Source organism: Emydura macquarii, unplaced genomic scaffold (assembly GCF_026122565.2).
Source record: "Emydura macquarii macquarii isolate MOO-44397 ecotype Brisbane River unplaced genomic scaffold, CSIRO-AGI_Emac_v2 contig_71, whole genome shotgun sequence".
Lineage (NCBI taxonomy): Eukaryota > Metazoa > Chordata > Testudines > Chelidae > Emydura > Emydura macquarii.
In genome coordinates, this window is record NW_027130208.1 from 10,140,428 (window position 1) to 10,167,016 (window position 26,589).

At 41.2% G+C, this 26,589-nt stretch overlaps 1 protein-coding gene and 1 long non-coding RNA gene across 2 annotated transcripts in view; one reads left to right on the forward strand and one right to left on the reverse strand.

Moving 5' to 3' along the window:
* The window catches only part of LOC137149144 (uncharacterized), a 375,061-nt gene that overhangs the window by 51,836 nt on the left and 296,636 nt on the right, over positions 1–26,589 (forward strand). The gene's annotated exons all lie outside the window — the stretch shown is intronic.
* PDZRN3 (PDZ domain containing ring finger 3) overlaps positions 15,131–26,589 on the reverse strand; it is a 188,272-nt gene continuing 176,813 nt past the window's right edge. Inside the window, exons 6-10 of the mRNA XM_067542507.1 lie at positions 23,850–23,948; positions 21,195–21,257; positions 19,778–19,879; positions 18,760–18,876; positions 15,131–17,539 (exon numbers count right to left, since the gene is read on the reverse strand). Of these exons, the coding sequence (XP_067398608.1) occupies positions 15,992–17,539; positions 18,760–18,876; positions 19,778–19,879; positions 21,195–21,257; positions 23,850–23,948 (1,929 nt within the window). The 3' untranslated portion in view covers positions 15,131–15,991. The remainder of the gene's footprint in view (positions 17,540–18,759; positions 18,877–19,777; positions 19,880–21,194; positions 21,258–23,849; positions 23,949–26,589) is intronic.

Genomic DNA, 26,589 nt, shown 5'->3' on the forward strand with positions numbered 1-26,589 from the left:
ATATTGAAGTCCAAGATATAAACTTACTAAAGAATGGCAATTTCAAAAATTGAAAAATATTTACTTGTTAACAGAGATTCATTTTTTAGTGTTTTCTCAGCTTTCTGCTAATAATCCAGTTTTTAGATAGTATTTTCCATGTCAAAGCAGATTAGGCCCTATTTTGGCTTGTATTATCTCATGCTACTCTCAGATGAAAGGGGGAGAAATCCAGTTATATTCCTCTCCTAAGGAGTAGTCCGACTCTGCTGCTTCAAAACAAATATAGTTTATGTTGCAAATTAGTGTTTTCTCTTTAAGATCTTTGAATTGATAAAGAACCACTAGGGAACTCAGAAATTAGTGATATAACTCATGATGAATAGGGCAAATCCTACCATTACTGAAAAAGCCATGACAATGGCAAACACATGCTGTTAAATCCTGCAGGTGAAATAATCTACCCTCTTTCACACCAACAATTTTTCTACTTTCTCTTTAGCACAAACTGCATGTCCTTGTGACCCGGTATCTCAATTTCTGCAGTGCTGCCTATGCTGATCTTTCAAAATCTTCTCTTCAGCCACTTCAGTCAGACAAAAATCATCCAGTTTGTCTAATTTCAGCTTGGATTTGTTTCACACCTCCCCTTTCCCTTTTCACAACTTCAGTGGCTTTCTGGTCAGCAGCAGTATTGCTTTAAAAATCTAATTCTTGTCTTTTGTCCTTTCTACGTTTCTTCTTATATTCCTCTCCACTTTCCTTCATCCCTCTCCTGCAATCTTCTTCTTCTTATTCATTTGTCTATTTCCATTTCTAAATGCTAGTCATCTTCTGGTCTAGCCTTGATGATGGAAAATACTCTGCCTCTCTGATATTTCTGACTCTAATGCCCAGCTCAAAATCTCTCTCATCTCAGCGTTACTTCGAGTGATTCTCTTCCTCCTCTTGTAAACACTGCATTTTGTCCTTGTCTGAGCACTGCCAGTTGTTGATGTGTGGCTGTTTTTGTCATTTCAATGCTGTATTTTTTCTGTTACCTTTGCCTCCAGGACTTTAAATCTAAGCTACCCTGTCCATATACAAACTGTAATGTGTGATGTTGTGTTGTGAGATGGTGAAATGTGCCACAACATTATTATATTGCATCGCCACATGATGACACAAAGACAATTTGAGGCCTTGCGCTCATTCCTTCCTCCTATCTGTCTTCCAAATCTCCACAACTGCCTGCAAAAGCAATATGTGGGAAAGCATTTGCTTTACCAGTAAATGTGAACAAATTACGTGTATTTGCGATTCTGTCTAATGCAATGGTTCCACCCACCCATTAGTACTGGCGAGGCATTTTCTGTCTATGGTCATCCACTCTAGTCCCTCTCACGTTTTCACTCATAAACAAACTCTCACTAGCTTCGGACAGTGGTTGAATTATAACAGATGTTTGCTCTCCGATAGAACAGACATCTGCAGAGGCAAAAGAGCAGCCCAAAATGTAGAAACTCCTCCTGCTGTTGGCTCCAGGTGGAGCATGTAATAAGTGGATCCTGGCTTCCCTGAACCAAGCCAGAGGTTTGCACTGGCCTTTCATTTTGGGCTACATACCCCACTCCCTGCTTAATCTAACACATTTTCCTCAAACCAGGAACTTGTGAGCGGTCCAGTCACCTCAGATTACAGGGCAGGCAGCCTCCTTTATGTTACAAAATGGGGTAAAAGTAAAGGGCTTGTGTGGGCATCAGGGGGAGGGGAGAAAATTTTGCTCTCCCTCCTCTGCTAAGTCCTTTCCCTTTCCTAGCTGAGGTAAGCTGCACTCCCCTGCGGTTCCCACTCCTTCCTGTCTGATGCAGTCCGAGCTCCGCCTCTTGTTTTAGTTTTCTTTCCCCATTTGATTACGTATGAAGCTGTGTCTACACTCACAGTGGTGTGCCGAGTACAGATCCTGCATGTCCAGCTAGCACAGGTATAAACAGCAGTGTCGATGTTGAGGTGCAGCACCTATACACCTAACCACCAGGGTGTATATCCTTGGGACAGGGCCCTGTTTCCTGCCTCTGCTCCGGTCCACGAACTGCTCAGAGACCCTTGTGCTGGTCAGACACTTTGTGTAGTTCGTTTACAATAAACCTTCATACTGTATACAGCTCTGCTCCAACAGTCCTAGGGAGCCCCCAACTCCCATGACAAGCAGGGAAAAGCAATCTCCTCCCCCTGTTGCCTGCTTTCCCCCCTTTCCTGCTTCCTCTTGTGCTTATTTGTAGCTTCTCCCTAATGGCTTCATTAGCCTCCCAGTTCTCCTCCACCCACAAATTGGGCACAGCCACTGTTTAATCAGCTCCATTGTGTATTGTTTGATTGGAGCTGCTGTGACCAGAGGGCTGGCTCAGGGATTTTTGCCTAGCACTTTGTCCCAGCGTCCCTGTCCAAGCAGTGCGTCCCATGGCTACAGTGCAATTTTTTAGCAATGTAGTGTTCCACTGTCTCCCACCTGCCGGAGCTTTTCACTGCCATGTGTGGCCACGTGCGTAGTGCCAGTACGTCCCAGTAACCGTAGACATAGAATTAGGGTCTGTCTACATTGACGGCGGCAAAGTCGCCGCTGTCAGATCAACCTATCTGGATCGATTTGAGCGGTCAGTGCGGACCCGCTCAATCGATCCAGAAGTCGACGCAGTAAAACCACCCCCTCAAGTGGCGTAGCGCTGCGTCGATGGGAACGCGGTTCCCGTCGGTGCGGTGCAGTGAAGACGCCGCGCAGAAGGGAAGCACAGCAGTTGACGGGAGTTACGCAAGCTACTCTGCGTAACTTCCGTTGAGTGCCGCCGAATCGCCAGGTGAGTGTAGACCAGGGCTCAGAGTGTTCAAATGTACAATAAGGGCAGCAACATTCTCCTAGGAAGTTGAGGGTGTTGCCTTCCTAACATGATCAGTCTTGGCCACCCGAATAGTCAGTAACTAGCTTCTTTCTGCTTGGCACATGCTTCGTTCAGTTCACCAAGCCATTGAGACAGCTAATGTATAAAACCGACAACACGTTATCCATGTATCTTGAAATAAGATTTTGGAAAAAAGCTGTTTTATGATAAATCACCCCTCCACTTCTCATCCTGCGAATGCTCTGTTAAGCTTGTCATGACAACTGCACGGTCTGGGCTAGAACTGGATTAGTACATTTCAAAGGCGTCTGTGGCACCCATGCAACTGAGACCCAGTAGGATTTTCATATACCTGATGCTATATTTGCCTAGTCGCGTTTGTATCATTATTTAAATCAACAAACCCTTGTGATGCTTTACATAAAGCAGAAATGTAATAGTAAGATCCATGCAAGCCGTAACAGATGGACTGCAAACAAGTGCTACAGGCTTTTGGTTCTGCAAATCAGTAAGCTACAGAATTTTTATTCAACACTTTTTTGTGTGTGTGTTTTTTTTAGCTGTCCTTTTTCTGTCCTGGCCAAGTTCCTCCTGCCTTCTGCTCACCAGATTTGCATTTTCTGCAGGGAGACCTGCCGTATGACTGCCAGTCCTAATGTTGGGCTATGGAGGTGGTAAGCTAGGGCTGTCAACATAGACCTTCATGAGAGCCTGCCAGTTCTCCCCTTAGAGCTGCCATCTCTTCCTCCTCCACCAAGAAGCTCTCCTGACAGATAGGGTTCTCTGTCCTCACAGAAGCATTTTTCTTTAGACCCCACCCCTTCATGAGGGAAAGTTTGTCATCTGCTTTAGCCCCACCGCATGCTGAGACCTCAGGAAAAAGGCCCTTGATAAAAAAAAATCCCTCTCATTCACCGTTGTGGAAAATGCATGTGCAAATCTAGGTGCTCAAATACATGCATATATATATATATTATATGATACATGGCCCCAGGAGCCTGAGGTCTTGAAAGTCAGATGGTTAGTGTGGACATGGCAGACTTCAGTGATCTGATTGTAATGAGCACTGGGTAATAGTCATAACTCTGGCACGGGGAATATGAGAGTTGGTTTGTTTTAAAGGTGCAGTACTCTAGAGTATTTTAAAGGAGTTAATTTTTTACTAGCATTCGTATTGGGCCTCCAGGTTCTGGACTGTGGAATCTGGCAGTGGGTTGAAGTTCAGCCTTTACCTTTGGTTCTGACGTGTTTAGGTTTAGATTCAATCTGCTTTCTAATCCGAACATTTTGACTGCCCTCCTTTACTGTTGTCTGAGACCTGTCCTGGAGGTAGTGCTTCAGCTCGGTAGGGTCACCTGGGAGTAAATGCGCATGCTTCAGCTAAAGGATTTCTCTTTCAGGAGCAAGTTTAAGTAGTGGCCGGGGGATCTATCTGGTATATTCATGTGTAATGAAAAAGGCCTTCAGTTCTTTCTGTGTCATAGTGTTGGAGATAAGAACCGTTCTTCCTGTTTAGGGCCATAGAGTGACCAGATAGCAAGTGTGGAAAAATCAGGAGAAGGGGTGTGGGCGTTATAGGTACCTATATAAGAAAAAGCCCCAGATATTGGGATTGTCCTTATAAAATCAGGGCATCTGGTCACCCTACTGGGCCAAATCCTGGGGTTCTTCATTCAGCGTTAACTCTCCCTATCTCAGGCAAGCACCCATTGAAGTCAGTGAGAGTTTTGTCTAAGAAAGGACTCCAAGATTTGGCCCAACCTGCTGTTTTTAAAAAAGCTGTTTTGATACTCATGTTGTCTTTCATTGTAAATCCTGTGGCACATAAACCTTGCCCTGGTTTGTTTAAAGCCAGAGAACATATAGCAGCTTTAAGATCACTGTTAGCCTGAATCAGTTGACCAGAGAGAGATGCTAAATTGAGAGACCTGTTTGAGGGATCGTCCGAGTGGCTACGACAAAATGGCAAACACAAGAAGCTAATTTGTCAGGGTTTATAGCCAGTGGCCTCAATGTGAGGATATAAAGCTGAAGTCTATAGCTGTTCCTAATACAATAGAGGGCAACAGCAATCAACTCCCCTCTTACAACAAAATCTTCCAGATCCAGGGCTGCGATTCTGGTCTGTGGGCCGAGGAAAATCCGAGTCCAATGTCTAAGGCATGAAACGGTTCCTATTATAAACTTGTTCTGTGAGATGTTGATGCCTTGAGTCTAATGCTCTGCTGAGAATACGCACACCCCTTTGGCAGGCTCTGTTATTTATGAATCTGTTAACAGAATGGCTGCATCTTCGGCTGCTATGCCCCTCTTGATGGCACTAATGCCCAAGCTGGGAGACAAAGTACCAGCTGTGCCTAGTCCTTCTTGTACCATTTAGACACGTTGATGTTCATCCATTTAATTTGGAAATATTTCTGAATGCTCATCAACACCATATGCAATCAACTGAAAGTGCTGTATTGACTGTGGACTTAATTTTGAAGTTGAGAGATTCTCTGTTAATGTAAATGGGGAATGGATTTTTCTCTGTTTTGATTTTTCCAGCTTGTGGAGGGAGTTTGATGTATATAGATTATTAATGTTGCTGAGTGAAGCTTCTTTCTATCATGAGAACTGATTCTGCTTCCATTGAGTAAAAGAAAAAACAGGATCAGACCCATAAAGCTGCCCTCGACACAGCTGCAAAGGACTTGGACACTATACAATGAACCAAGAAAGGACAAAAGATGCAGGCGTCTCTTCGCTTGCACAAGCCACAAATACACACACATTTGTTCTGTGATTTCTCTGCCCCAATAGTTCTGGGCATTTTTTGTAACCTTTGTATCATCTTGTTGCTTCACATACATTCTTCCAGTAGTAGTTATTTTAGGAGGGCAATGCTTCAAGCGTGTGTTCAGTGAAAACGAGCACAAGACTAGAACACTTGGAGAAAAGAACCTTTTTTGTTAGGTCTGCGCCAGGGAAATAATCCTAGAGAAAGTGGTTTGGCAGGTAGCAAGTTGGAACTATTGCCCACTGTGCAAAATGGGCTTGTTTTACTGTCTCTTTTATCCACCTGCTGGGTCTTGTCCTGGCCTTGGATTATGAGCTCCTGGGGCAGGCACTATCTTTGTGTTTTACCGTGTTGGCAGTCCCTGAGCACTGCTGTACTACACATTTACAGAGAGAATTGTCATACGATTTGGGGAGAGTAAGAAAGACTGGCAAACCCTGTAGATCCATTGAAAGACACGGGAGCCGGAGAGCGGTTAGATGTATGTGAGAAGGACCAGTCTTTCCTAAAGAGGGGCAGTCTTGGGTATGATTTTGGAATGCTCAAATCTACCAAGAAAGCACCACACCTCTTGTTCTGATTTTGAGTAGTCAGGTGGGGAGAAGCTCATGGAGTTCCTTCAAAAGAGAGTTTAAATGTGAGAGAGCAGAGTAGCTTGCTCTTGAATCGTTTAGGAGAGTTGGCTTTATCTTTTGATTACATGGATGCCAAATTTGCTGGAAACTTAGCTGAGACTTTTGTTTCTTGTGGAGTTCAGTTGGATACGGTCTCACTGCTTTTACTTTGGGCTGCTTATCTCAAACCCAAGGAGCTGGTATGGGTTTGATACTTACGTTTATTTGGAGCTAGGCAGAGATTTGACGAACACTGATTCTCTGTCCATTTGTAGCCTTTTGATTTACTTTTATTAAACAATTTTTGTTGATTTGCCTTTTGTGGAGTCCTTGCTTCATGGCCTTTGAACTAACAAAGACCTGCTAAGATGAAGGATGGATTATCCAAAATAAAAGCTAGCTCTCATAGGAGGGGCAATAGACTCCTGTTCAATCCAGGCCTTGCTGGGACACCTGGGAGGCCCATGAACCAATATGAGAGAATATTTTCTTTGAGCTAAGGTCACCAAGAGTTCACTTTTACAGAGGAACTCGTATTCTCTGTTAATGGGCCTCCCTGTTGGATGGTCCTGCAGTTGCTTACCATAAAAAGGCCAAGCTGTCAAATTATTTTAAAATTCTTCTACAGCAAATGTATCTAAGAGGACAGACAGAATGTTCTCTCTGAGCCAAACTGTCTTTGCGTGACTCCAACAACAGAGATTGTCTCACCCTTTCTCACTGCCTGAGCGAAGGATTGATGAGCATTTCCATTTCAAACCTCTGTTCCCAGCTGCGTGTCAGCCTGTAGGATTGCATTTTGTTGCTATGCTTTCTAATCGCTTTTCAGAGCAAGCCATTTACCCTTTTTGTGGCACAGGAATGAGACGTTTCCAAATTGTTTTGGATTTTCTAGTCACCAAAAAGCGGGCTTATGTTTTAAAATGAAATTTTGCCTGCTGACAGTCCGATGTCTATTGTAGACTAAGTCCTTCTTTTGGTACCTAAGAACTAAACCTAAAATTAGAATGTACGAGCAGAGCCAGCTTTGGCATTTGTGGGTGGGTGAGAGCTTGTGAAATGATTTCCTGCAAATGTCAGTGATCCCTAATGACCATTATGTCCAGGATAACCAAAGGATTTTGAAGATGATTCCATATGGGCCCTTTCAAATTTAATTGACTCACTTTATCCATTCAGATGGGAAATGAGACTGGGGCAGGAGTGTGGAGATCTTTGGATTTAGGACAGTATCCTCTGTTGCAGGAGAAATGGATCCCAGCTGTGTAGGCTGACTTGAGTTTGATCTTTCCTTTGTAAATACAGGTATTTGGGGGAGGTCATTGCAGAAACTTAGTTATATTTCAAATTAAATTGGACCTATGGGGTAGAATAAGAATTATTTAGAGAGATTGGCCCAGATTATCATCAGGTTATTGACTCAAATGGAGCTACACCAATTTCAACCAGCTCAGCATGTGGCCCAGTTACTTTGTAAATTTATACGCCAAGGAAGGCATTATCAACATGCCATTTATTTTCATTTTTAATTGGCGTGGATTATACCCCAGTCTAAGAAACACCCTGGATGATCATTAAAATGACAGTTTTCACAGAAAACTGGTGGAATTTCTTTCAGTCTGGGATTTGGTCAATAAACATCTCTGACATCATAATCTAAACAGTATAATGTAAGTAAGACTTCATTACAATGCTTGCATTAGAATTGCATAATATTCAGTACTAATGAACTGAATGGAAAACCCTCACTAATATTATAGACTGTACTTTTGCACCTGGTTAAGGCTAATGAAGATTCACTGGTTGATGCAAAAGGCTGCAGAACTGTAGGGTGCAGTTGACATGCGTGACATGAAGGCCTTCTGTGAAGGTCTCTGTGCTGTGTATGGCCCAAAATCCAGTGGTACAGCCCTTGTCCTCATGGCAGATGGTAACTGGTTGCTTACACACAAAAGTGATATTCTCTCTTGCTGGTCAGAGCACTTTGACAGTCTCCTGAACTGTCAATCCACTATGTCCAATGAAGCCATTGAGTCACTCCGACAGCATCCTGTGCTGGAGGAGCTGTCCGTGGAGCCTTCTTTAGATAAGGCCATCAAACAGCTGTCCATGGGAAAGTCTCCAGGCTCTGACACATTTCACCTGAAGTGAACAAATGTGGCGGTGCCCACCTAGTCAAGAATCTCATCAACCTTTAAAAGACTATATGGGAATGGTACGGTGTCCCAGGAGTATAAGGATGCTTCCATAGCCCATCTGTACCAAAGGAAGCATATCTAGCTATGATCACCATCGCAGAATGTCGCTGCTGTCTATAGTGGGGAAAATCCTTGTATGGGTTGTCCTCAACAGGTTTGTCTCTCACCTAGTGGACTCAGTATATCCAGAATCACAGTGTGGCTTTCATGCTGGCCATGGCACCATGAATGTGATTTTTGCAGCCCAACAAGTACAAGAGAAGGCTCGTAAGCGGAAAAAGGACCTGTACATGGTGTTTGTTGACATGACCAAGGTCTTCAGCATGGTGAATTGTAAGGTTTTATGGAAACACCGTTATAAATTTGGCTGCCCGGAGAGGAGGGTTGCTATCATCTGCTCATTTCTTGATGGCCAGGGTGATGGAGTATGGTGACTCATCAGAAGCCTTTCCTGTCACCGATGGTGCCAAACAAGGATGCGTAATGGCTCCAGTCCTCTTTTCATTGTCTTTTCAGCCATGCTCTTGTTTGCATTCTAGGACATCCGGTTTAGATTGGTTGGGGGTCTGTCTATTCAATCTACAGTGACTCAGGGTCCTGTACCAAGGTAATCAAAGAGCTATTAAGAGAGCTCCTGTTTGCCCTCCTTGTACACACACTCAAGGACATTCAGCTTATCGTGGACCTCTTTATCTGTGCCTCAAAATGTTTGTTTCACAATCAGGCTGCAAAAGATGGAGGTCAGGTACCAGCCAGCACCAGCATCATGAGCACCATGATCCCACGGTCACAACTGACGATACACCCCGCAACTTGGTCAGCGACTTTGGCTACCTGGCATTCCAGCAATGCCATGTTGGATGATGAGATTATTCAGCCCCTAGCAAAGGCCATCTTGGAGGGGGAGTGTGGAGTCTGCCTTAGAACCGAGATAAAAATCTACTGCATTGTTGTACTTGCCTCATTCTTCTACAGCTGCCAGACCTGGACACTCTACGGATGCCACGTCAAACAGCTGGAGAACTTCCACCTTCATTGCTTTAGATCCACCTGCAACATCAAGTGGCAGGACAAAATATTCAACACTGAAGTTCTTGATAGATGCCAAAGCCCTGGCTTCGAGAGTATGCTCATCAGGCCTCAGCTCCCGTAGGTCGGACGTGTGGTCCACATGGAGGTTTCCCATATGCTGAAAGAAGTATAGTACAGCCAACTGAGCATGGGAACCTGCTGTAAGGGTCGACCCACCTTCAGATACAGAGATACCTTGAAGGCCAACCTCAAAACGACACTGGTCGTATACAATGGAGAGCATGTCGTGTCCCAGAAGAGGAGCTACTCACAGAAATATAAACACATATGCGGTCATTTGAAAAATGGACATCAGAACCCATGCTTATTTGCACATATGAACCTGTGGCTATGTCAGAGCATCTTGTAATAGGGTACTATGAAAAACACTGTTTTGCAATCAGCTCTGCCATAAAAATTGGTCCAGAATCTAGTTGCTCACACATGATCTTGGTTCTGCAGTAACAGAAATGTACAGTGGTAATCCAGATGGAAATATGTTGAGAAACCAGCACATCATTTTAAATCTCCTTTTAGTGTTCAGGAACGTTTAAATGGGAAAGTGCTGGTTAGAAGTGACTACGGTAGTGAACTGTATTGCCAAGGCTATGGGTTGCCAAGTATCAAACATTTCTTCAAGCAATGGAGGTAAAAAGATGTACAGGTTATATATTAATTCTGCAGGAAAAACACGCCTCCCCAAAATAAACAGCCCTGTCCTTCCCCTCCCCTCATAGCTTACATAGTTTAGGATGAGAATTCATTCACTTATCAAAAGCATAATGTGCTGTTTCAGGAGTAGAGCATCTTTAAGGAAGCAGGAGCCACAGCTGTTTGGATGCAGGTGTCAGATGGTGTGGATTAGGAGACAGCTGGGCCAGAGCTGCTCCTACAAAATTGGTGCCCGTTGAGGCCACTTCTAGGGCCTATCTGTGATGGTGATAGAAGCAGTAGAAGAAACTAGATATGGACCCACCCTGATTCTAACTCTATCCCTTTCCCTGAAATATGTGCTGTCTACTTCTCTGTCCAGCTTTCAATGTAAATGGAAGCCAGAGACGACATTCCCATAACAATATCTATCCTTGTCTCATGGGGTCTGCTCATGGTCTAGATCAGGGGTGGCCAACCAGTCAGAGACGAAGAGCCACAAAGAGCCACATTTCATTTGTCAGTTTCCCCTCGTTTCTTACCCTCCCCCGAAAAGCTTGTCAATTTCAAAGAGCCGCAAAGAGCCGCCAGCCGCATTTGTATGACCAAAGAGCTGCATGCGGCTCGTGAGCCGCAGGTTGGCCACCCCTGGTCTAGATAAAGCTTGGTTCTGCCATAAGTGCAGGGGACTGAGCTAGATGGCCTCTTGGGGTCTCTTCCAGTCCTATGAGTCTATGATTTTAAACCCACTGAAGTCAATGGGAATCTTTCCATTGACAACTGCGGGCTTTGATTTAGTCCTGTGCATCAGAGACCCCTTGCCCACCCCCACAATCACTGGCTGTCCTCTACACATGACCCACAGAAGTTATACATTAATGTGTCAATGTACTGACTATTCAGCTTCATCAGTAAATGGACCTGCTCATCTTGTAAAAAATGGCTGAAACCGGATCAAGAGGCAGAGACAAGTTTCCTTATGGAAGCACCTGAATCCCATGCTACTTTGCATCATGATAAACACTTTTCTTTAAAGTGCCATTAGTTCCGCATGCTTCCTTTTAAAAGATGAATACACCTTTGTAATTGTTAGCTAATGAAAGTTAAACTCTGTATTCTTGGGAATTTGTGCTGAGCTAGTAACACCCACCCCTCATTAGGATTAACTCTGATTGGAAGCCTAAGAAAAATGTCTGCTAGGGAATTAAAATCCAACCATAATGGAACCCCAAGCAAAATCTTTTGTTTGGTTGCAGTGTGGAATTTAATCAAATACAGGGACTGCTGAATTGAGTTACAGCATCTGCTGTGGCAATTCTGGTATCTTACCTTTGTTTCGTGACTTCTTTCTAATTAGTTTATGTTCCATATAAATCCTTAATACAAGGACTGTGTTGAAAACCATTGAAAACAAAATAAAAAAGAGGAGTTTAAATTGCTTATGACTTGCTTTGTTTGGCTTCCAGGCATTTCAGCAATTTTGCTAACAAGTATCCTGTAACCTATTTCCAAAGGCCACTAGCAGATAATTATATTTTGGTTAATTTACATACTTTCAGTTTATAATCTTAATTAGTTCTCCAACCAATAGTCCCTAGGCGATATGTAGTCCTACCTCATCTTATTTGTGATCCTTAATGTGGAAGATCTCTTGTTTTAATGTAAAAAACAACAAAATGCTGTTAGGTTTGGTTGAGAGCTTTTCCATTTCGGTGCACATCTGATCTGGGCGATTCCATGCTGATTTAAACCCTGTTTTCAAATAAATATTTTGCATTGTTATAGATCGTCCTTTATATAGTGACCAGGAGCTGTTCTGCACTTCAATGGGGCCTCACAGAGTATGAGTCCATGCAGAATTTGATCTGACATGTTTAAAATAAAAATAATCACTGTGGCAAACAAATTTACATCAGTTCCCTTTAAAGTCACTGGGGCAGCATGGGATATGCATGGGAAGAGAATTTGATCTGATGTGTTTGTTCTTTCATTAATCTGTCCCAACAATGGTACAGTTTGCCACCATGGCAAACAATGGGGATGGCTGTGCGCAGCAGGAAGAATCAGCAGAGCCCTGCAAATCCATGGATATCTGCTTTATGTCTGTGGATATCTGCATCTGTGGATATGGCTGCATGGTTTACCATCTTTGTGGATCGCGGATCGGATGTGGATCCAAATTTTTGTATCCATGCAGGGCTCTAACAGTGAGATAGGGTGCTAGTGTGGGTGTGCCTGTGTATACATATAAAAGATGGAGTGTGGATCGGGGGTCAGACACAAGTTAATTATCGCAGATCAGCCCCTCCTACTGAAAAAGTCATTTGAAGGCAAGTGGAGGGACGAAATCTCCTTGAATTTCCTTTTGCCAGTCTCTCAATTTGTTCTCTCAGAATAGTGGAGTTCTCCATGTAAAGGGTTTGGACCTGTGCCTTCCTGCTTCCTCTGGGCCCCAGCGTCGCCTTGAACTCTGGGTTCAAACGCATGCTGTTGTGCAGTGTCAAGGGAGGAGGGACTAGGTTGTATGTAAAAAAATTAATACAGCCACTTTTGGTAGATTTCTGGGGTAAACAATAAGCAAACTCCCAGTTTCCCCCATGCTCAGTTCCACAGAGGGTCCTTTTTCCTTACCAAACAGATCACTCCTTCCACATTTTATTCATAAAAATAATTTAGAATGTAAAACATCTTCTCTTCCCAGCTGCCATGCTGAGACAATGTGTAGAACTGTTACATACCTGGGACTAAAATAAACAATAAAACTAAAATTAAGAATCAACAGTATGTATTCAACTGCAGAACAAAACAAGGAGCAAGATTTAAGGCTGGGCGACCAATATAAGTCAGTGAGTGAAGAAAGTTTATCCATTTCCCATCTTGAATATTTGAGGGTTTTTTTTTTTTTTAAAGGTGTAGGATATCTATCAAGCACATGTGATGTATTTTTTTAATGGGGAAGGGAGAGTGTTAGCTGGTAGCCGTTACTATGTATGAGGGATATATAATAACAATACACAGTTTGTTTTAATGCTTTTTTAAATAACTTTTGGGGGGAGGAATCTGGACAAAATTTGGCAATAATTTGGATATACTCAGAATTTAGACAGGTGAACTTTGCATAGGGGAAACAGCCAAAATGAAGAATGTCCGAATGTTACAAATTTTACCCAGAAAGAAATTCTACCCCTTCACTCAGCTTGAGTATGAAGTCAGCCTCACTAGCTGAAGTGCCACATCTCTGCTGCAGAGATTACTTCTGCTGGGAGTCTGACCAACCTGTGTTGTTCTAATCCTCTTCTCCAAAGTGCTTGCAACCCCTCCCAGCCTGGAGTCCTCTGCAGATTTTCTAAGCCTACTCTTCACTCCATTATCACAGTCATTAATGAAAATACTGAATAGTAGTGGACCTAGGACTGAACCCTGTGGTGCCTCACTAGATATACGCCTCCCAGGTGACAGCAAGCCATTGATAATTACTCTGAGTATGGTCTTTCGACCAGTTTTACCCATAGTAATTTCATCTAGACCATGTTTTCCTAGTTTGCTTTTGAAAATGTCATGTGGGACTGTGTCGAGAGCCTTACAAAAATCCAGATATATGCCACATCTAGTGCTTTCCCCTATCCACTAGGCTAGTAACCTGTCAAAGAAGGAAATGAGGATGGTTTGGTTTGATTTGTTCTTGACAAATCCGTGCTGGCTATTCCTTATAAACTTATTATCCTCCAAATGCTTACAAATTGATTGTTTAATAATTTGTTCTGCTGTCTTTTCTGGTACCAAGTTAGGCTGATTGATCTGTAACTCTGTGGGTCCTCATTGAGAAGCCATAGTAGAGCAGCGTGAAGTCAATGATGGAGTGTAGGAATCTTCTGCTGAGGGCACAGTGTGGTAAAAATCACAGGTTATTTCTCCTATCATGTGGCTATTGGGCTGGTTTGAAATATCTAGAGTGAAGTCTTGGGCAGACCCTCAGCTAGTGTAAATTGTCCCAGCTCTTTTAGCTTTAAGGGAGATATGACAATTTATATTAACCAAGAAGCTGTTACCTAATATCTAAGGTAGCTTGCTGAAGGGTATAGCAGATATACACTTACTATTGCTCTTAAAGGTGACGTTCAAAGGATTAAAAAAATGGACTTATAGTTCGTTTGATTCCTGATCATGGACAAAATAGGCCTTGAACGGTTCTTTAACTCCTCTGACCACACACTTTTTTTCTTTTTTACCTTTAAAATATCTGAAGTGTGAAGTTTGTTCTTTTCTAGTTGCTTTGGAGGACCATTGGAGGAAAGATGTGTATAGTGAAATGTAATCGATCATTTGAGGGGCCTTTATCCAAAATATTAATTAGTCATTGAAGTTTAATAGTTGTTAACCAAACAGGTTTGAACAGCCAAAATTCCCTTTCCTACTCATTTTCCTTGCTTCCTCTCTTAGAAATTTGATGTCACCATTTCACTAGTTCTCTAATATATAGAGAGTATTCCAGCTAGACCAGACCTGAATTTCTAATAACAATCAGAAAAAAGAAAAATAGGAAAAAAACCCAACCTTGCTTTGGGTGGAGGGAGAACCCACATAAAATTTTCAGGCCATTTTTATACTATCACAAAAAAGAAGAAGAAAACAAAGGAAAAACAAAAACACCACGCTCCATTTTTCCCCCTACATAGGTCACCTTTAATAAATGCTCTATCCTTTGAAATAAGATTTAGATTTGTGTTTTCTGACTGTTGTTCTAGTGTGTGAACTGAAATTATCCACAGAGATCAACAGTGGTTGACTTGTACAAAGAAGGTAAAAAGTCTGCAGTGCATTTTTATCATGATGATTTCGAGTCTAATAGTTTGTCCAAATGGTCCGTTACCAAAGGACTCTTCTACTGTATTTTCTAGCAAATGCTTAATCTAAACCGTATAACTTCAATAAGACTTTGTGGGAAAGAAAAAATTCAAAACGTATGAAATATAAAACAATAATTTATTTTACTGGTTAATGTTTGTAACTAATCATGATTTCATGAAACTGCTTTTATAATTCAGTACATTCAAATCTACAAAGCAAACAGTTACTATAATGGGCATTTCAAATTACACAAACTGTTTTGTATAAACAACTCAGCTGTACATGCACATTCTTTCAACAGGTTGCAACACTTGCAAACATGCTTTAAAATCCTTTAAAGCTGCAGTATTAGTGTACTTTGCCTCAGGCCTTTCAGTTGAAACCTATATATTTCCTTTAGATACCTTAAAAAGAAAAATGTTTAAATGCTGATCATAACTCTAAAGCCTGCTGGTTTGATAAATGTTAAATATTACAGGAGAATGACTCTATCAGGGGTTCAATAGTTTTGCGATTAACCTTGAGCTAAATATTGATAAACAGCAGTGTGTGCAGAAGTGCACACCAGCAAAGTAATATATCAAAATATGGTTTCATAAAAATACATATTTGCAGTTGCTTTTGTGTTTTTAGGCAAAGAAAAGCATGTGTAACCTTTTTATATGAATATAGTTTAAACAAATTATCTGCTTAAGTATGGTTAATACGTCTTCTGATATTTAAACACTTGATGTCAAAGGTAATGAGTAAAAAAGTACAATCAGTATTCCAAAAAGTTTTGTTACTATTGCCTTCACAGGGGAAGGGTGAGTTTTGTCTCCACTTTCTAAGAGAGAGTGTTGGCACCCGAAGTTGTAGAGTTTAGTTATAAAGTTGATGACTATATCTTATATACAAAAAATCTTGCCACATTGAACGAGGCAGGGATTTCTACCCCAATGGTAGCGTTTTATGTACAGAATTCAGCAATGGCGATTATACTGTAGTCACTGACAAGAAGGAATTGTACACTCTTGTGCCATCGGGTGACTTTGTGCCATGGGTTAAGAGTTCTTGGATTGTCATCCAATTATCAAATATTTTTTTATTCCTTTTCTTCATCATTTTTTTGTGGCTCAGTTCAATGATGTTCATCTCTTTCTTTTCTTCTGCACCTTGCTGTTCCTTTAAACAATCTAATCTGCTCTGCATCATAAACTCACGCCTTCTCCTCTGTTCCTTCGCTTTCACCAAATGCTGCTTCCGTTCCTCCTTGCTCCAATAGCGGCCCATCTTCATCTCGCTAATGGCATCGTCATCTGTCGTCATACCACTCCGCTCTTCCTTAATCTTGATGGCCCGTTCTCTCAGCAGCCTGTCCCTGACAGGCCTCTTTGTGATGTAGCGGGTTCCATCGCTCCTGACCTTGACTTTCCATTCCATCCTGGGTTCACTCTGGCTTGAAGAATTAAAGTCTTTGCACATGCTCACTAGACTCATTTGGCTCTGTGCGTATTCCACAGCTGATTTCTGTTGTATCAGCTGCATGTAGCTCTGATAGTGCTGAGCGTGGGCAGGGATATGAGCGTGTTTATACGGAGAGTGATGGTACGGCGAGATGTAGGAGCCAGCCAGTTTTGGAGCTGGGCTTTTGCTTCCATCACTGGTTTGTCTCTCTTTGCTTTCCAGCTGTTTGCCAAGGTCCGGATCTTTAGGAGATGAGAGATACTTAGCAGTGCCGGCTTCGTGACTTTCTGAGCTGGGTAACAAATTCTTCTGGGAGACATTGTATGCCACTGCCCCCTCATTACTTTGACAACTGAGGCCTTCTGCAGTTCTGCGCAGGGAATTGTCAGGGGAAATCTCCAGCGTGAGTGGTGTGCTTCGACAGCTCTCCCCTGTGTTATATGCACTCGAGCTGTCCTTGTCAGATTTCTCAGGGAGCTCTGTAATGTCGGAGAGCTCGTGCCTGCGCGCATCAATGCTTGTGTTGTAGTTACGGAATCCGCTGTTATGGAGCATCCAGGGCTCCCGGTACTGATCCTTCAGCTGGTGCATTTTATGAGCCCTTACGATATTCAGACATTCTAGCTCAATGTTCCGCAGCTCCTCATTCAGCATCTCCAGCTCCCGGTCAACGCTTTCGTGGTCACTCTTGCTTATATCCAGGGCACTGCTGTGATAATACAGACTGTAGGGGTTGGCAGACTTGACTTGGCACTTCAGCTCCAGTAGCTCGCGGAATCTCTCACATTCATCCACTGGGATGCTGAGGAAGTCTGTGTCTGTGCAGTCAGCTGAGATAAATGACTCGTTGCTGAACTGCATGTCTCCACTTTCTAGAGTGTCATGACTGTACATCAGCTTCTTCTGGTTTCTTAAAGTGTTCGAGGAAGTGGTGCGATCATCGGCGTTATTCTCCGGCTCTGAGCTTTCATCATTTCGCGTGCTCTCGTCCGTACGTCCCACACCGCTGTCCTTCTCGTGCTGGTTAGATAAAATAGTTGCAGTGTCTGTGGTGCCTCCATCTTCTTCGTGCTTCTTCTAAAATAAAAAAGCACAAGCATAAAAATTAAAAACAAGCTATTTGCGAGCTTAAATAATAATAAAAGTGGAGTCATTCTAACTTTTCTTGATCAGTCACTGCATGTTCACTTATTACCCAGTCATTGAGTTTAGAAAGCAAACCATGGACCGGGTTTTCAACACTGCTCAGGGGCAGATTTTCAATTGCTTAGATTTCCAAAAGATCTCTGTTCCCGCTCAGTTGCTGAAATTAGGATCAAATTTTAAAAATTGCTCTGCATTTAGCAGCTCCTACTGTGATGCTTATGATCCAATGTGCTGAGCTCTTTTTAAAAAATCTGATCTCTTATTTTTGGGCCTGAAATGGGAGTAGAACTCTCTTAAAAATCTGGCCCCAATTGTAGATTATGGGAGTGTGGTAGAAAATTCTGGCCCAGAACTGCAGAATTATGTATGAATTTGCATAATTGCAAGTGCATAATAAATGTCTGTCAAGGAAGTAAGGTGGTTTTGTGGTTCAAGTTCTGGGTTGGGACACAGGAGATCTGGATTCAATTCTTGACTTTGCCACATACTTTTTGTGTGACCTTGGGTAAGTCACTTATTCTCTGCCTCAGTTCTCCATGGGTAAAATAATACTCCCTTTTATCCCACTTTTGTCTCACCTGTCCATTAAGACTGTAAGCGCATCAGGGCAGAGACTTTTACTGTGTGTATGTACGATGAATAGCACAATGAGGCTCCAACATTGGCAGCAGCCTCTAGGTACCACTGTGATAATCATTGTCTTTGATGCTCTTTACCCACTTCTCTATCAAGTGTGTTAAATATGATTTACAATTAAAACTGATTCAAGTTTTCAAACACACAGAATTTTCTTTCCAGAACTGATTTGTTTTATTAATTAGCCTCCAGTCCATCTGACTAGCTATCCTGTATCTAATTCCTGTGCACCTCAATGACCACAGCCAGTGTGGTGGATTCCTATGAAGAAAGTTATTAAAAACTTGAACTGTGCTTGTGTTTTAATTAAAAAACAAAACAAAACAGTAGGAGATTGGAAAATGAAGCCTTCTATTCAGTTTGCAGACATAATCCTGGAACATCTAGGTTTTGCATAGCCACTTTCTGTTTTGATTATCATTAAAGGTACTGGTTGGTTCATTCAGTTGAGTTCAGTATCAGAATATCAAGGGTGGTTGACGTTTTGATAGCACTGCAAAATGGAGTGGCATTACCTGCTGAAGCACGCTGGCAGTAAACTGCATTGCCTGGTGGTGCTGTTCCTCTAGCATGTCCATGTGTAAGTCATCCAGAAAATCATTTCTGTCATCATCCATCCATCCTTCATCCAGCTACATGAAAGGGAATAAATTAGAAAACAACCTCACACAGGGTGTTGTCATAAGGATGAAAACTGACATAATTTTCCACAAAGAGGGAGCATATATTTATCAGGAGATATGGGGAGCTGCTTTCTGCAACTTTGCTGTATATCACTCTGTCTGACCTATATCAGTCCTCATCCTCAAAGGAAACCTGCCCAACACTGTCAAAAGAGGAGCCTGAGAGCTTAAATTCATAACTCTGTTGGACACTAAAAATCATGGATTGAACAGAGACTGGATATATGGCTTCTTACAACAATCTGTAACCCACTAACCCCTTCTTTTTGTCCTATGACAAAGAAGGACACATCCACAGGACAACCATAGTATTACTAATAATTATAGTAAATGCTGCTGAATGTGGGTGGGATTCAGTTTCAAACCTAGGTCTTGCAGCTGAGAGGAGAAAGCCATCTAGGTTAGACCTGACCAAAATGTCGGTCACACTTTACATAAAGCGTCCATTTATAAATAGTATACACAGGACTAATACATGATTAATAAATGTTGGTTAATCCATTGTTATGGGGTATTACAGACTTCAGTATGTTGTTTGTAACCATATTTTGTAACTATCCACAACACTTTCTACTGATGCATCTATTGCCATCTGTAACAGGTACTCCTCCTATCTGTTTCATGGTTATAACATTTATCAACCCTTTAAAAACTGAACCTTAATTTTAAGTGTGACAAAATGTCATCGTGAACTCTCGTGAGCTTATTTCATATGTTGTGTCTCCAGTCTAAATGTATATTACTTTTCTAAAATAAAAAACGAAATCACCTCAAAATCCAGTTACTTTTTTTCTAGAACTCAGATTCTCGGTTTTCAATTTACAGTAAGTATATAATAGTCTCTCTCTACCTGAATTTCTGGTCTCGCTACAAGTAAGGAGACATTCTTGCTGTCTTCACTGGTTAGAAGTGCCACAGCTTCTTCTCGGTTCTGTACCTCTATGCCATTAATCTAAAATATATAAATAGTAAAAAAAAACAAATTTGAGGAAAAAAAATTATGTTGCCATTTGGATGCTCAAATTCCACTGTGGTGGGCTCCATCAAACTGCATGGCTAGACAGATTCTAGTATGACACATGCTGCATATTGTCTCGGTACAAATCTGTAACAGTATAGCACGTATGTAAGTGCTGAATCAGATATTTTGATGGAGAACATCTGAGACTGGCATCTATCCCATGTTTTTCATATTTTGCGTGTGTGTGTGTGTGTGTGTAGCTATATGGAAGGAGCACTGTCCTGGAGCTGGAACCAGAGAGGAGGGGAGAGTTGTGTGTAGACTCACAACAGGGAACCAGAATAGTTTCATAGCTATGGATGTGGCTAAGAAGGATGTAATTTCTGGTGAAGACCACACTGGCAATTAAAAGAGAAGTGGACTTATAGTGAGTACGACCATGGGCAATGGAGTTCAAAAGTACTAAGATAAGTCATTCCTGAAGTGGATGTTGTATTGTTGTAGGACTGCTTATATTGGTACAAGTACCTGTGTGTCCATATTGCCACTGTGTCAGTAGAACTATGCTGGAATGGTTCTTATGCCACTCCAAAAAGGAGAATAACTGTGGGGAAAAATGGAGGGTTTCCTCGACAGGAGACAAAATTAAGCATAGGCCTATGGCAGGCTGTGCCGAAAAAAGACGGGTTTTGTAGTGTAGACAAGGTCTAAGGTTATGCTAAAGAAAGTGAAAACAAGTCACCATTATCAGAAAAGAGGCAGTTAGCTAGGTGGAGGATCCTGGCTAACTTTTCATTGCCACACCACTCAAAAATGGCTCATCCAATTTTATTCAGCCTTTCAAAATCAATTTGGGCTAGTATGCTACATATGCAACTTGACGAAGGCTACCAAAACTTGGCTCCCTTAAGGGTTTAGACTAAGGCCATGTCTAGATGGAGAGTCAGCGCACGGCAAGGTTGAGGTGTAACTCTATCGCGCACTAACATGCTTCATGCTAATTGTTATGTGGACCCTGCTATCATGCACTAATGGGAACTTTCAGTGCACAGGACCCGCAGTCCAGATGATCAGTTACACCCCATCTTGATGCACTGTCTAGACAAGCCCTAAACCTGGGAAACGGCAGCTGAAAGGAAAATCTTTAAGGGAAATTACAAGGGAGTGTAGAATTATTAGGGCTATAATGGAATGATTCACTGCAGCAATCCCACAATAAAGAGGATGAAGCAATTCGATGTATAAATTCAAATAGCTACTGCATGTCGCAGAATGCAAGTAATCTCTGAATCATTTGCACACATACTTGAATAATGCGATCCCCTTCTCGTAGGCGCCCATCTTTTGCAGCAATGCTGTTGGGATCAATCTGCAATACAGAAGACTTATAAATGCTATGGAGGTTTAAAAGGTCAATCTTTCACCTCCCATTTTAAACATATTTGCAATGCAAGTAACATGAGTTAAACTGAAATGTCAGTATCCAGGGCTGGGTCCCTGGTTTCTACTTCTTAACTAATTACTAGAGTTTTCCCTTGCTTTCCTGAGAAGGGGTGAACCACAAATTAAAACTACTGGGTTAAATGTAAAATGTTTTCCTCCTGACATGAGCCTCCAGAGAAGACAGGCTTATATCGCATATTAGAAAAGTTTGCTCATTTGGGCTTTCGTAATTAACATTTTAATTTTCACATGCAGTTCTGTGATCTATGCCTGCAATTCTTTTACATGCAGTAATGGAAGAATTAGGCTCTACTTGTTGCATTGTAATGGAGCGATATGTTAAATTTGTTTGTTTTTTCCCTAAATTACTATTTAATTTGAAATAGATCCAAGAGCGATAAAAGGTTAGATAAGTCTATGTACAAATTACTATTTGTTGCATAAAAGGAAGCTCAGAATGTCAAACAGGCATGAAATGTTCACTTGCAACCTAATAAAGATGCTTGGAACGTTATTCTATTTATCAGGGTTTTCAGAGCAATTAAAAATAGGCATCAAATGCAGAGTACATTAAGAATTCTTGGCAAATTTAATCTGAAATCAAATACACTGTAAGGATCTATTTTAGTAAACATAAAGGTTAGGTATCAATGTAATGATTGTGGTATCGTGGGACATTTTTTAAGGAACTAATGACCTGAATGCTAAAAATATTTTTATTTCATGGTAGAAAGGATGTGGCATTTCATGTTTGTTGGCACAATAATTCAGAAAAACCGGTTTTTCATTAAAAAGACTGGGACTTTTCACTTTGGAAAAGAGGTGATATGATAGAGGTCAATAAAATCATGAATAGTGTGGAGAAAGTGATAAGGAAATGTTATTTACTCCACATAACACAAGAGCCAGGGGGTCACCCAATGAAATTCATAGGCAGCAGGTTTAAAACAAACAAAAGGAAGTACTTCTTCATACAATGCACAGTCAACCTGCGGAACTGATTGTCAGGGAATGTTGTGAAGGCCAAGACTATAATGGGATTCAAAAAGGAACTAGATAAGTTCATGGAGGAGGGTCCATCAATGGCTAACATGGTCAAGGATCCAATCCCACACTCTAGGTGTCCCTAGTCTCAGATTGCCAGAAACTGGGAGTGGATGACAGGGGATGGATCACTTGATAACTACTTGTTCTGTTCATTTCCTCTAAAGCACCTGACATTGGCCACCATCAGAAGAGTGGATACTGGGCTAGATGGACCATTGGTTTGACCCATTGTGGCCATTCTTATGTTCTTTGTTATGTTCTTATGCAATAGTTCTGGGATACCTCTGAAAGTGGTAGAAAGGCTAAGGTACAAAGAACATGTTTTGCCCTTTGACATTGTCTCCATATTATATTAGGATTATAGAGGGGTTCTCAAACTTTGGGGCACATCTAGAGCAGGCTGGGAAATGTATTTTGTTACTGAGAAAAATTTCTAAGAAAATGAAAAAGGTTTTATTTTGCTTGTCACTTTTTCTTTGAAAGATTTCTGGTTTTCAATGAAAACATAAAAAATTTCATCTAAATCAGACAGTTTTTGTGGAAATTTCCATTTTGACAAAGTAGTTTTTCAACAACAACAAAAATTAGAACCTAAGCTTCCACTGTGAAGCTCAGAACAGATTTCTGTGGGATTTACAACAGTAGTGACACCAGAATCAGGCTTCAGCTTGTTCCAATTTGTGTGGGATTTTGCAAAGGTTGGTGCTTCTCTGAACGGTATTGTTCCATTGGACAGAATGACAAGCCACTCACAGGAACCTGAGGTGAGACTTTTTATAATAGAATTATATAATTTGTCCATACAAGTACAGCACTCCAGGTTACTAACAGGCGTATGGCATGTAATAAAGGGTTGGGTTGGTGCAGCTCATATGGAGGCCATAAATGCCTGTAGCCCTCTGACTGCATGACTGGGCAGAGGCAGTTGCGTGCATGTGGGGGGATCAGATTACGTGGGAGCCTCATCAACACAACGGTGAGTTGGGTGAAAGGGAATTGGCACCAGATTGTCTTTCTGCTAAGGGCGAAACCTGGTTTTAAAGCTGAACAAGATTAAGGGAAGTTCTGTGGGTGGTGGAACAAATGCATGGGCCTTAACAAATGTAGAACCAATGTATAGGCCTCAAATTGTAGCAATATAAGTATATGTCATTATCAGAGAACAGAGGACAGAAGAAGAAACATAGATGAGAAACACTGGTGGGAAATTTTCTATTTTAAGGTACAATCTTGTCTTTGGATGAGTACTAAACTGAAATATTGGGTGAAATCTTGGTCCCCACTGAAGTTAATGAGAATTTTGCCATTGACTTCAGTAGACATGGTATTTTATCCGTTACTTAGTGGAAAGGAAAATAAGCCATTCTCTTCCAATTATTCCACTCCCAACCAATTTGATACAATACAATTTGATTAGATACAATTTGTCTTTTAACCGGCAGTGTTGGACCATATGTCAGCTCAATCGTACCTCGCTTACATAAATACCAATGTCATCTTCATCATCAGTTCGATAACAGACGGTAAGGCCGAGCTTGTCCTGGCTGTTCACTCTATGCAAGTCCACTTCCTAGGCAAAGAAAAGGACGTTCTCGATGAGACACCAGGGAGTGATGAAAGCAATTTTTCAAATGCAATGAAAATATTTTGCTTCAATGATATACTGGATCTCTTTTCATTTTACTGTGAAGACCATGTTAACTTACTGAGTGAAAAGTGGATTAGGTGCAGACAATCAATACCTAGGGCATTTTTGACCCTTCAATCAATATAAAGTCATTTTGAAAACAGACCTTTTATTGATCTTAAAGAAGAAAAATTACCTATATTTCATCTGGTGGCAAGACGTCCAATGCTAAAATACTTTAGAAAGTATTATTTCAATAGATTGCATATATTTTCCTATGAATAGTGCAACATTTGACCTAATATTTTCTGACTTATTTGGACGAGAACAGTGTGCTGTGTTACATTAATCTTCATAGTTTTGTAACTTTCAAAGAAGTGACTTAATAAGTTTCTAAAAGAAAAGAAAGAAACCGGTGACTGCAAGATCAATGTATTTTCAGTAGTGGGCATGATATTCATTGTAGAAATATATTTTACCTTTGTCCGAGTGTGGATTAAGCAGGCAGGCCCCACTGTGCCACTCCAGCGCACCCCGGTGGCCCAGTTAGTCTTGGAGGAATGTAAGTTTTCATTTAAAAAATATTGTTTCTAGACTTTTGCTGTGGAAAAAGCATTCTCTGTTAGATTCTCTCCCCATGTTCATGGGGCTTTTGCCCTGGTCTTCTCAGAACAAAGGTTGGTGAAGCCAGTTGATCTGTCCAGCTGAGGGTTTCCATAGTGCAGAGGAATCCCAGGTGGCACAGTCAGCATAGCTGCCTCACAGGCTCAAGAGTGGTGTGCTGAGAATCACAGAGAATTTTAAGCACTCACGGTTCTCAGACGTAGGACCTTGTCTGAAGTCATGTCCTAGTCCTGGTCACTCTGTGATTCTGCTGCCTCACTCCTGAGGAGGCTTCCATAAGCGAGATGAGGAATAATGTCTCTTCTAGCCCCACCCCCCGCCCCTCAGGAAGATAAGTAATGGTATGGGTAGCAAACTGTTTTTAGGATGCCCTGACAGCTGATTAGTGGAGTGCAGCCTTGAAAGGGGCCATATGTTCTTTGCAGCCTACTCGAGGCTGGATGCAAAATAAGGATGTTATTTTGCTGTTGCAAATGGGATTAGAGAGAGTTTAAAACCTGGGCAAAAGGACAAGGGATCAGAATGAAGGCATGAGCCCATGTATGAATCTCTAAACCTTCTCACAACAAGAGATGAAGAAACCCTATCTGAGCAACTTTTGCTTCTTGCTGTCAATTCTAATGTAAAAGTCTTGGTAACATAATTAATTATTTCTGAACATCTCTCAATTTCAACCTGTGGTGCCAGTCATAAGGGGAAAGACAATGAAACAAGCTGATATGAATAATTTATTGGCATGGCTAGATGACAGCTGCCAAGATCAGCAATCTCTTGTTATTTACTTGTCAACATGTGTAATTTGTTTTTTTTAAAACATAGCAGTAAATGTCAGTGACATTTCAGATGATATTTAAATGGTTTCAATCAATAGTACCCATGGTGAACTACATCTTCCCCCTCCTCTTTTGTAACAAAAAGGTTGAACACCTCTCTCTAATTGCAGAATTTTCCCATATTTCTAAAGCTTTGCCATTTCTAGAGAGGAGACTGAAGCTGTTCAATAGGAAAGATTAGATAAAGTGGGTCTGATTCTGATCTCAAATATGCTGGTGTAAATCCAGGGTAACACTCTTGATGTCAGTGGTTTATTTTGGATTTTATGGGGGAGAATCTGGCATTATGCCCCTAAATTAAGTTTAGCATAATTCTTCTGCCTTTTCCTGTGTATCTTAACAAACTGGCTTCATGTCTTTAAGAGGGCTTTACGCTCTCTACACAGCTGAAAATGAGGCTGTGAAGAAAAGAATGAGAGAATAACATTTAGCTGCTGTACAGGATCACATGGTCTGTTATATCTGCAATGAAAGAATACACCAAAGTGTGTAACTCTTCAGCCTTGTTAGATGGATCCTATTTGATGAAAAATACTTTACCATTTTTTTGTTGGCAGATGGATGAGGTATTTGCTCATTTTTGCTTATAGCTTATATTTAATAATGATACTAATTTGTTTCAATAGTGTATATTTTAATACATAAGCATGAGCGATACAATCTGATGTGACATATTTGGAAGGTGATAAGTCACCCGAGAATTTTAATATATACACAAGGAAACCAATCTTTAGACAGGTGGCCTTTTTAAAAAAAAAAAAAAAAAAAGACTCAGAGTAGGTGTTTAATACCTGATTTATTTATTTTTTTTACAGATAATTAATTGGTAGACTTACCCTTGGGCAATCCCTCTAGCCCTGGGGAGAAGTACAATAACTGGGATTTCATGTTACTCTAAATATGATAATTTTGTGTACTTAAAAATAGGAACAGCTGTTTTCTATGTGCACAAGATACAAATGCACAAATCCAAATTCTTCAACGCAAAGGCTATTTTCAGTATTCAGAGTCAATTTTGTTTAATGCGTGGGTTCCAGTAAATGAAAAAAACCCACAATCTACAAAGCATAATGATAGATTATCCATATGTATTGAGAATGTGTGTGTCTAGGAATTAATATTGGCAC